General features: G+C 34.4%; 1 protein-coding gene across 6 annotated transcripts in view; it reads right to left on the bottom strand.

The window, feature by feature from the left end:
• KHDRBS2 (KH RNA binding domain containing, signal transduction associated 2) overlaps window positions 1-12636 on the bottom strand; it is a 585121-nt gene that overhangs the window by 480045 nt on the left and 92440 nt on the right. For all 6 annotated transcript variants that reach the window (XR_004383467.1, XR_004383466.1, XM_032864462.1 and 3 more), the window contains exon 2: window positions 10579-10706. Coding sequence is in view for 4 of the 6 variants with exons in the window: in XM_032864462.1 (XP_032720353.1) it covers window positions 10579-10706 (128 nt within the window). In the remaining 2 variants the exon portion in view is untranslated. The remainder of the gene's footprint in view (window positions 1-10578; window positions 10707-12636) is intronic.

Below are 12636 nucleotides of genomic sequence, written 5' to 3'. Positions count from 1 at the left end.
GCCATATTGGGACAATTGTTTAAAACTACTACAAGACATCCTGAGATCCATGAAAGCATCTTTTTAATTTTCACATTTACAAGTAAAATTCCAAGTGACCGCCATACAGATTCAATAAATATCTCCTGAATGAAAGAATGAACTGAAATTAATATTCAGAATTATGATATGGAAGCCTCGTAGGCTCTTTTGAAAAAGGTCAAATGATGTTCAATATACTGCACTTACTAAAAATGGATAATTAAATAATAAAACTATAACATGATATTCAGAAATGACTTGAAATTAATTTCTGAGTTAACCTTTAACTTCATTTTAACTAGAAAATTTGGTTAAGTAAAATAATCGATTATCTAGGCATTAGACTTGAGTAAAATTTTCACTCTTATTGCCTTCTTCTTGTACTTGGGTTCTCTCTGGCAAGATTAGAACAGCACTGGGGCTTCAATGAAGACAGCAATACTGGGGTCTCCTTGAGAGAAACTGTGATGTCACTCCTACAAGTGTGATAGGTCCCCTGAAAATTCTGTAAGAAGAGGCAAGAGGTGAGAATAGGGAGATCCTTGTTCTGGGTCGGTTGTATTTCCTCCAGAGAGAGTGTCCTAGAAAAGAGGCTATGGAGTTACACTACATTCATTCAGCAATTATTTATAAACCACCTAATTATGTGCTAGGCATTATTCTATGTGATAGGGATACATGATTGATCGAGAAAGACAAGGAGACTTGGCAATTTTTTGTTTACATACAAATGTGGAGAAACCAGAAAAATATCAAGTAAATTACAAAGTCCATTAGAAGGTGATACCTGCTATAGAAAAAAGAAAAACTAGAGAAGGATAAAGGGATTATGAGTACTTGCATTGGGATAGATGAAGGAACTAGTAGACACATAAAGGCTGAGACCATCAGAGTAATCCAGGTAAAAGAAAATGATGACTTGGGCCAGGGAAGTAATGGTGGAAGTGGTGAGAGCTATTTGATTCTTTATGTATTCTGAAGATAAGACTCCCAGATTTGCCTGACAGGTTGGATAGGATGTGTGGGAGCAAGAAAGGCGTCAAGGAGGGTCCATGGTTTCTGTTCTGACCAAATAAAAGGATGGTACTGCCAACCAGTAAGACACATGGGGTCAGAAGAATATCATTTGAATATGAGATGTCTAGACATCTACATGGTGATATCAAGTAGATGGCTCCATGTATCTAAGTCTTGAGCACAGGTCTTGGCTGGATCATCAGTTTATAGGGTATGTAAAGCCATGTCATAGTGAGATGACCAAGGGAGTGTGAATGTACATAGAGAAGAGTACCATGGTGAATCCCTGGGAAACTTCCACATTAAGTTGTGGAAGAGGAGAAAGAGCAGGCGGCTGAGAAATGAAACCAGTTTTATAACAGGAGATAAAAATAAATCTGGTGTCCAGAAGCCAAAAGAAGACAGTCTATCAGTGATACTTCAATTAAGACCGTGATTCAAGTGTTTTAAGTGAGATTTTTTTTATGATGCAGAAGGCAGAACCAGGACTAATGGCAACTTACAAGGATAAAAATCATATTTCAATGAGGAAAAAAAATTCGAACAGCAACATCTACTCATTATTAGATCCAGCTGTTTTATAATATATTGAACTTTCTTTTTAATCACTAGAGGTATTCACAGACAGGCTGATGAGTATCACAGATATTCTAGAAATGATTCCTAATTGGGTAGATTAGACCATACGACCTATGAGATACACTCCAACTAATGAGTCTATTATTTCTGCCTCACTTAACACCGGAGGAGAAATACATCTGCTTTTCCATCTGTGGGCCTTTGCAATCTGAGCAGTCTGTGTCCAGAGTTATCTCAATGCCTCTTCGTATTATAAAAAAGTGAATTATAACAATGGTTTAATGCAAAGAAGAGAAGCTTCAGTACAAACACACATGAATTTCAATGTTAATACTATCACTAATACATTGTGTGGCTTTATGAAAGCTCCTTAAATATTTTTAAACTTGGTTTCTTCTTCAGAACTTTTATAGTATTCTTGAAGGAATAAAATAGCTCACTGTGCTTTGCGCAGTGTTTGATATGCACTGGATTCTTAAAAAAAAAAAAATCTTAATTCTCTAAGTGGGAGGTCCCAGATTTAAAGACTAGTTTCATGTTTTAAAGTTAGCTGTTCCTGCAAACTTGAGTTCTAGAACACATGCTTCATTTAAGCAACATACTTACTGATAAACCAGAAAAAGAAATATAAGATTTTTTCATCAAGACAAAATTTTTATTTGGTTTTGAAGATCATAATAAATTTTGAGGAGTCATGTTTGGAGTCAAATTTTCTACTGTACGTTTCTAGATGTCATTCGCTTACATTATAATAATTGAAACATATTCTTTAAAGAATTTTTTGTATCATTACCTATTCATTTGACAGAGAGAGAGTGAGAGAGTGCAAGCACAAGCAGGGGGAGTGGCAGGCAGAGGGAGAGGGAGAAGCAGGCTCTCCAGGGAGCAGGGAGCACAATGCGGGTCCAACCCAGGACCCTGGGATCATGACCTGAGCTAAAGGCAGACACTTAACCAACTGAGCCACCCAGGCACCACTAATTGAAATATACTCTAATTTCACAAGAAGTTGTGAAATTAGAGTAGCTGGATATAAATTCTGAATTGGTCATTTCCTAGTAATGTGATTTTGGCAAATAAGTTCCTCTGAGTCTCAGTTTCCTTGTCTATAAGATGGGAAGGAGTGAATTATTAAAATTTTTACAATGAGTTAACATATGTAAAAACTACAAAATAAAGTGTTTGATTTATTTAAAAAAGTCAATAATCCTTAGTTTTTATTATTTGTTCCTCTGTTCTAGGAAAAAATTCTAAACAGAATTGTTTCTATTTTAATATGTTGTCATTAGCTCAAACTATTTTTAAAATATCTTTATTAAGAAAATAACATATTAACACTAATTCAAACAGCACAACCAGACTGCAGTAAAAAAAGGGCCTCCTTCCTTTTACTTATAATCTAGCATCATATATATATATATATGTATATATATATATACACAAATATAAATGTAAATATATTCCTTTTATACTCGAGGAATAAATTATCATCTTTTGTACTTTCACTTAACAGTATATATGTTTGCAAATATATAATTCTTAAATAAATTGCTAGATATCCAACTGCTTCTGAAAGTCTGTGCCTTTGTGATTTTCACTGATTTTGCAAAACTGCTTCTCCAAATGGCTAAATCTCAATGTTCTGAACAACAGGTTATGGAGTATTTTTTTCCCCATACCCTAACATCATTTTTGGTTATAATCAAACTTGTCAGTCTGATAGAAAACAGAATCATTTCAATGAAACAGTTCGTGTGTGATAGCTATCTGTTGGTATCATCAACTTCTTGTGCAATTAGAAAAATTGAGTCCCTTACATATGAAGGAAATGAACATTCTGTCATTTGTTTTTCAAATATTTCTCAAATAGTTATACCAGTTTGGCATTTTAATTGTGATCTTTGATTTTGGTAATCATTATTATCATTTTTGCTTGTACAGAAGTTTAATGTCATAAAATATTTTAATTGTTGACTTATGGCTTTAGTATTTTTCCATCTTTCTTAGAAACCCATTAAATAAATTTCCCATAATATATTCTGGGTTTTTTTTTTTTGCATTTAATCTTAGACCAGTTGAGATTGATATTGGTAGAAAAGATGAACTAGAGATTTAGTCTTTCTTTTCTTTTGCCTCTAAATGCTTCACTAGTTATTTTTCCAATATTTATTGAATAAAGGATTTTTTCACTCTGATTACAAATATATACTTACTATAGAATATATGTCCACATTTCATGAGGGATGAGAAATCTGTTTTATCAATTTTGATCCTATCAAGTTTGATCCTATTGTAAAATTTTATCATGTTTGATCCTATTTTAAAATTCATTAAATTTTTAAAAGTATGTTTAAATACTCAACCACTCTTACATCCCTGAAACAAAATACATTTGGGTGTAATTTATTCTGCTTGTAATGTGCATTTAAGTACATTTGTTGGTATATTTGTGACATTATTTTTTATTATGATATATTTATATAACATAAAATTTACTATTTTAACTATTTTTTTAAAAGATTTTATTTATTTATTTGACAGAGATTACAAATAGGCAGAGAGGCAGGCAGAGAGAGAGGGGAGGAAGCAGGCTCCCTGCTGAGCAGAGCCTGATGCGGAGCTCGATCCCGGACCCTGGGACCATGACCTGAGCTGAAGGCAGAGGCTTTAACCCACTGAGCCACCCAGGTGCCCCTATTTTAACTATTTTTAAATGTGCAATTCAGTGGCACTAAGTACATTCACAGTGTTGTACAACCATCACCACATCCATTTCCAGAACTTTTTCATCATCCCAAAGACAAATTTTGTATCCATTAAACGGTAACTCTTCATTTTCCCTCTCCACAGCCCGTGGTAACACCTATTCCACTTTCCACGTGTATGAATTTGCTAGTTCTAAGTACCTCATATAAGTAGAATCATATAGTATTTATTCTGTGTCTGGATTATTTTACTTAGCATGTTTTCAGTGTTCATCCAAGTTATAACAGGTATCTGAATTTCATTGCTCTTTAAAGTTGGATAATATTCTGTTGTACACACACACACACACACACACACACACACACACCACATTTTATTTATCCATTTAGCTTCTGAGGATATTTGGATTGTTTCTGCTTCTCGGCTATCGTAAATAACGAGGCTATGAACACTGGCACACAACATTTGGTAATGTCTTAAAGCCCCTGCATTGATATTCAAACTCAATTCTTGCAATGTTTTATTTTTTGTGATATCCTTGTGAAATCCATATATATTTAAGGAAATTACTTATAAAATGATAGAAATCTAAATTGTGTTACATAATTAATTATGTAATTTAAGATTTTATTTACTTATTTGCAGAGAGAGAGAGAGAGATCACAAGTAGGCAGAGAGGCAGGCAGAGAGGGGTTGGGGGAAGCAGGCTCCCTGCTGAGCAGAGAGCTTGATGTAGGGCTTGATCCCAGGACCCAGAGATCATGACCTGAGCTGAAGGCAGAGGCTTATAACCCACTGAGCCACCCAGGAGCCCCATGTGCTACACAAATTAAACAATCACTTAAATTTGAGAAAGCAAATAAAAGTAGCAATTTTTCTGCATGGATCTAAATTTCTTTCAAAAAGTGTTTACAGTCAGGTTCTAACTTCATACTACAAGTAACAGTAATCCTTTATCTAGCTGTTTGGTGGCGGGCAGGATGCATTCATTTTTACTTTCTGTATCCTTTCCAGAGAAAGTTTGTTTTTCTGTGAATCTCAGCATATAGAGTGTTTGATTCACATCAAATTCACTTGCTTCCATATGTCACTAACTCCTTCAAAACCAGTAATAATATGGGAATCCATTACTGCTAATGTAGTACCTCTTGATTTTAAGTGATCTTTCTTTTCTAGTCCTTTAAGGTCTATCTATATGAGAAGCCACTTCTACTGCAACAATGAAAGAAATGACAGAAGAGTCATCTGTGTTCTATGGGTGCAGAGAAACTCACTGAAGGCTCGCTGAATTAAATGAACAAGGAAGCGAATGAAGAATGGTAAGATTATAGAGAGGGTCGTGAGGTGGAAGTTCTTTTCATTCTCCAGGAGCCCTTGAGTCAGGATATAGGTTTACACATATTTCAAAAGGCACTTGCATTTTAATGATCCTTCTGAAGTAGTTTTTAGTTTTCCAGTTGAGGGTAAATGTGAAATAACCTGGCAGAAAGGAAACAACAGACGAAAACAGACTAATGATCCTCTAAGAGATCTAGACATAGAAAGGAGAGATTATTTAGAGAAGTATGAGGACATATTTTGTGAGGCTGTGCTGAACCCATTAAAAAGGATGTGGAGAGAAGAACGTGATTCAGGATTAGGAACACACGGATCAGTGTAACACGGAGACGAAAAAAACTTTAAGTACCAAATGGAAAATAATATTGAAATACATGGGATGTACATTAGTTAAAAGAAAGAGTTATTGGAAAAGACGAGGACTAGACATAAATATCACTGCAAATTTCTAAATTTTGCAAAAAACAGAGTTATTTTAGGTGTCATTCTACTAGAGAGAATGCAGTCCATGGCATTTTGGAATGTTTTTCTTTTTCATAGAAAATGTGAATCTGAGTGTCATGTTATTTTCCAATTGAGATTTACATTCACAGGTGAGAGACTAGGCAACTGATATAAATGAAATTGAAATCACGAAGCCCGCATCAAATCCTCTCTTCCATTTCCTTTAGAGAAGTAAAAAAGCAATGCTATGCAATAGTCTGTCTAGTAAAGATAAAACAGGTTTAAGATGTAAGCTACTGAGTGGCTTTTGGGAAACCACATTGCTTAGAAAAATAGAGAGGTGTTTCCCAGATTGTAGGAGGTGATATTGGCTTTGATATTCGGTCATAGTTTCCACAGCTAGTAACACTGGGTTACCTCTTCTTAAAGTTATCTGATAATTACTTATTAAGTTAGAAAAAATAACACTCATCAAGAATTGGGATTTGGGTTTCATCTTTTGGAGCACAAAGAAAGAAACAAGCTCTGTGAGAAGACATGCCAGTTTTCAGAGACTGGTTCCAGCCGGGCACAAAGGCAGCCCCTCTCTCTGGGACTGAGCAGGGTAACCAAAATATAGGGCAAGTGTGGTGCTTTTGAACATCTTTTGGAACTTTAATTTTCTGCATTAATCTACATAAGGAATTGATTTGAAAAGCAGCACTCGGTAACGTAGCTGTGTTTGATCTTAAAAGGGGCCAAATTTGGGGCCGATTTATACTCCTGGCGATCTACTGCTTTAAAAAGTTGGCAGCAATTCAAGTTGGGAAATAAAAAATGGGCCTCGAGGCAAAATTAATTGAAGGAAAGGTCTGATGCATTTCAAAGGATTCTGAAGGCAACGTCAAAAGATATTTTTAAAAGGCGTTGGAGAGGTTCGATTGCCCAGGTGGCCAAATAGGTATAGTTGCAAGCAACCAGCATATCCCATCCACTCATGGCCCACGCTTGTGAGACACTGTCCTTTTGCATGTCTAGCAGTAATAAAAGAGAATACAGCCTTAGCCACTTACATGTATCTTTGTTTCTTAGGTCCTATAAGGCACTTGTTGGTGGAGGACCATGAAATCATGTTATTTTTCTTACTTCCAACGATAAATATTGTCTTCATACCAAATTTGTACCTTAGCTACAGTTCTATTCTTTTCTTGGATATGTCATATAGCTCTGCATGTCAACACTAAATCATAACGCAATCTTTGGAGACATTTTAAATAGTGATGAAACTCAATCTGCGTTTTTCCAATACAATAAACAACTGCATGCAAGAAGGCATGGCCAAGCTTACTTGGACCGAGTTTATAGACAACTTGTTATGAGTTATGACCACTGCTTGCCCGACAGGGACTGTAAAATGATTCTAATATGCATACCAGTTGGAAATGGTAAAATTTTAAAAAAATAAGTGTGTATTAGACTATGAAATATAGCATGTATGGATTTAGGGAGAAAGAATTCACATTAATGATGGTGAGTTTTCTGCCTAAATCTCTCCAGGATCTTCTGTGTGAGTCTCTTAGGCTTACAGAGGGACATACTGCCACATGTTGTCTCCTTGGAGACTTGACTATCAAGAAATAATTGCACCGATTCTGAAACATCTGCGAATGTAAACAATAGATGTGTATAGTCTATTTCTTGACTAATCCTGTTGCAAACAAAAATATTAAAAACAAATAAGAAAAGCTGTTTATTGTAATAATTTGATATGACATATTTTTCCCCACATTGAGTGATTAAACGTAAAGCAGGAGAGCTAGATAAATCATTCTTTAAGTGTTTGACAGTGTTTTTATATTTTCTGTAATTCAAAATCTTAAATGTCTTTCAATTCCTTGTGTTACTCAATTAAGTCAGCAAATTAACTTGATATTGGAGACTAACTGAAGTCCAATCTATCCAAAAAGGTCATGTGGTAAAGTCAGGATAAGGTCATTTCCTCAAGAAGTCCCATAGTTATTTATTGCCCTTTGTTGGAGGGGACTGTGTCATTCCCACACTAATTACCGGATCAAACAGACAGCAGGCATCAAGGGGAGAGAGGGCTCTGAGAGAAGTTGTGAAAAGTGGGTCTTTCTCCAATGTACCCCCCGAGGGATAAATCACTTTTTATTATAAAAGATTAAACTTTAAATCCATAAATACCGTTGTGCTCTGCTCAACAGTTCACAGCATCACACCACACCACATACTTTACAGCTCCCAAAAGTCCATCCAATACGGCTCAAGCACAGTGACTGTAATCTTCACCCCACCGCTATTTTTGTGAGAGGTAGGCAATAATTACTCAGCAGGAGGGAATCACCAGTTTTGAAATAAAATGCGGTTTTCAGAATGTTGGTTTTAATTTGCTATACTCTAAAAGCAAACGAAAACAAATGTAGGTCAGCTTGATAGATGATTCTGTTCCGTTCGTTTCTCAGTACCTTTTTCTGTAAAAGGGCTCTAAGACTTCTCTCACTATGATAACTGGATGTATGAAATGCACATCCCTTTAGAAACAATTTAAAGTGATTTAGCATTCTATTCATCAATTAAAAATGGCAAATTTTCTAAGGCATAAATTGTTACTTGATAATATTCCATAAAAGTCCTAATCATTAGGAACTCTCATTCCTCACATTCTTCCATAGTTTACATGAATAAGTAATAAAAAATGTGAGCATTACCGGTCAAGTTAAAAATGTAATGGGTCCCCAAAAAGTGAAGAATCTACAATAACAGCAACCTTGCTATCTCCATCTGCAATGAAGATATGTCTTTGAGTAATTCTTGATTTCCCAGTTACCTCATTTGGAAAATAAAAGTTTTATATATTCTGTGATTTCGAAAATTAGTCCCAGCTTAAACATTCTGCGATTCTAAATATTCAAGCAGGTACAATAACTTGCTAGTGAGATATGGTCTGTTTTAATACAAATAGGCAGTTTTGTTATTTGATCCTCTTCCCATAAATTGTGAAATTAAATCTCACACAAAAATTAGGCACTATACAGTGTTCTTGTTTCAATATTCATCATTACGCATCAAATACAGACTACGGCAATCTTCACTATAAAATCACTCATGCTGTCACTTGAAGAGCCACCAGGACTTGAAATGCCTTTCACACCTGGCCAACCTGAGTTGGTCAGAGATACAGAGCTGCATTTTATTGAGAAAGAGATATTGAGTCTGTCATTGGTTTTCCCATATCCAGAGAATAGACAAGTGTTCTTCTGAGAAACAGTATCAAGTTATATAAATATTTAAATAGATGACTTAGAGAGAGAATCTTGTACTTCATAATGGATTAATCAAATTCCTTTAAAAAGACATTTTTCTTCATACCCTTATTTCTCCCACATTTCATTACTAAGTAAACATTTTCATGTACATTTCTTTGCCTAATTTAATATTCATAAATACATGCTTATGAAATAAATTTAAAAAATTTAATTGTAAAATATAAATCTACTGAATGCACCTTTCTTGCAATAGAGTAAATCTAGCTTAAAAAAAAAAAAAAACCCACAAAAAAACTAAACAGTTGCATGCCCAAAAACCTCATATGAAAGTTAAATTTTACGGTTTGATGGGCTGTAACAATTTATTCCTATTTGAAATAATTATAAACACAACATTCTACTTAATAATATTTACTAAAATTTATCATATTAGAAGACAATTGGTAAACTACAGCATTTATTTCTGTAATTTTTATCATTAGGATAATTACATGGTCCTTGTTTCAAATTCATTCTTCAGAAAGTAAATTACCAGCTTAAATCTGAGTTTCCATTGTTAGCATACTTGATTTATTTAAAAAAGGAACTCCGTTTACCCATTGGAATCTGTGAGTATAAATGATGAAACCTTGCCACTGAATGCTATGTCATGATTCTGGTGATAGAAATCTTGTAGGAAAAGCAAATGCCTAGTGAAAAAGTACTCTCAAGAGAACAGTATGATAATTATTTTTATAAATGAACCCGGACTACAGAAGACTAGAGGTTATAATCTAAGGATCTAGTACAGACTAGATTACTTTCTTGGTTATAATAATTTCGTGTGGATTGGCTAATGCTGTGTATTTGGTATCATTACTTCTATTCTTTTTTATAGTAGGAATATATATTGCAACATGAACCAAAACATTGAGTATGTATATTTGGACAAACTGTTGAACAATTTACATGTTAAAAAAAATTAAATATCTATTTATGCTTCCCATATTCATGGAATAAAAGTGCTACGGTCTTTAGGTGAAAACAGTTCATATCGGTGTACTTTCAAAGACTTCTCTTTCCTCTGTATCAGTATCATATATTTGTGTATACTAATATAATGAAATTTTAAATATTTACTTCATGAAAGACAATGAATAAAACATCAGGTCATATGTTTATCATTTTTTTTCTTAATTCGATGAGAACAGAGCATATATTGCAGTACCTTTGGATATTGCTTGACAGGAATCAATACTCTTTCTGAGAGCTTTATGTTTTTGTTGCTGATGACATCAAGATATTTCTTTTCTTCATCTTCCTTTTTTCCATCAGAACCTTGAAATTTTTCAATTTCTGAAAAAAAAAACCACAAGAAAAAACAGTAAGCAAAAGGAGAAGTTATCATAAATATGAGTATTCTTATTACTTGCCTTCTTAAAAAGAGACTTTGAAGACTCTTGATAGACTTGAAATATCTGTTAACAGCTATGGACATGCTGCTACCATACATTAAGATGACCTCTGTTGGGACACCTGGGTGGCTCAGTCCTTAAGTGTCTGCCTTTGGCTCAGGTCTGGATCCCAGTGTCCTGGGATCTGGTCCCACATCCAGCTCCTTGCTCAGCGGGGAGCCTGCTTCTCCCTCTGCCCCTTCTCCCTCTGACTGCCACTCCCCCTGCTTGTGCACTTTCTGACAGGTAAATAAATATAATCTTAAAAAAGGGGGGGGGGGCTCCTGGGTCGCTCAGTCGTTGGGCGTCTGCCTACAGCTCAGGTCATGATCCCAGGGTCCTGGGATCAAGCCCGCATTGGGCTCCCTGCTCCGCAGTGTGTTGTTGTGGGGGGGTGGGGACTGCTTCTCCCTTTCCCACTTCCTCAGCTGTGTTCCTTCTCTAGCTGTGTCTCTCTCTGTCAAATAAATAAATAAAAATCTTTAAAAACAAAGTCCTCTGTCAACTCAAACTAAAAAGTTACCACTGAAGATGCGACTGTCTTCCATGAAGAAGTTAATTTTTAGCATCTTCAAACAAAACACAAGGAAAAATATATGCCCTTTAACAATAAAAAATATCTAAACGAACATAACTTTCTTAGGGACAATAAATAGAACAAAATATATTTTAAGGTTACATGTTTTATTTTTACTCTGGATTATTCCTACAAAAAAATTGGAAAATAGTAATCATCCATTATCAAATTGGATAGTAAAGATAAATAGCATGTTATTTTATATTCTAACAAAACTTAAAGGCAATTAAAAAGCGAGTTACAGCAAAGTCGTTTAAAGGATTAAATCTGTAAATGCTATCATTCATGTTCATCATTATGAAATTATCTGTCCATATGTTTAAAATGAATCACTGCTGTTGCCTTATGAGACTATTCCCAAAATGGATATTTTTTGAGCAAATGTACAATATTTATCTACTCTCTCTTTTTAAAATTAGTTTATTCCACAAAGATTCTTAAACCTCTACTGTGGGTACCACAGACAAAATAGAAAAGTCTCTGTTTTCATGGAATCTATATTCTGATGCGAAAAATGAGAAATTAGAAAATGAATACACACACACATATATATATAAACATACACATGCATATTTATGTGTGGGGATAAAGAATAAATAAAGCTATTAAGACAGGGTTTTTTTTACTTTTTTTTTAGTTTTATTAGATATAGGGCAAGAGCATTCTGTTTCTGTAATTTTGGAGTAAAGGAAAGGTGATGATACCCATTAAGTATGGAAATTCTCAATTCATGCTAATTTATATTACATTTTGAACAATTATTTTTTACAGATCTGACTACTTCTGGAGGTGAAAGGAATTCTGTATTGCATCTAACAGCTTTGTTCTTTGCTATTTTATTTGTAATTAGCATCTTTTCCAAAATGATCTCACATACCTTACATAAAATCCCTATAACATTCCGGATGGAAATCTTTTAGCATACTATTTATTTGGCTCATGTGGAATTGTTAAAAATCTTTTTGAAGTAAGATTACATTGCTTCCTCAGATTGGCGGAATGAATGCTACACTGCATTGTTTGCACAGTCATTTACAATCACTTTTTTCAGGTATATGCTGTAATTTCACTAAAGACAATTATCTTAAAATAAACTGTACTGCTTGAAAAGAATCTATATGCAGTATGTCTATAACAAAGGCATCAGATTCTTACTTTTCCACTCCAGATTATTAACAAGCCACTTTAACTGACTGTCTTTTTCAAACAAGCAATATTCTCTATTCAAGCTTTTCAATCCCTTATATAATAATTA

The sequence above is a fragment of the Lontra canadensis genome, unplaced genomic scaffold, assembly GCF_010015895.1.
Source record: "Lontra canadensis isolate GAN:19392208 unplaced genomic scaffold, GSC_riverotter_1.0 scaffold27, whole genome shotgun sequence".
NCBI classification, from domain to species: Eukaryota; Metazoa; Chordata; class Mammalia; order Carnivora; family Mustelidae; genus Lontra; species Lontra canadensis.
The sequence above is the reverse complement of the archived record's forward strand: the minus strand, read 5'-3'. Positions and strand labels throughout refer to the sequence as shown.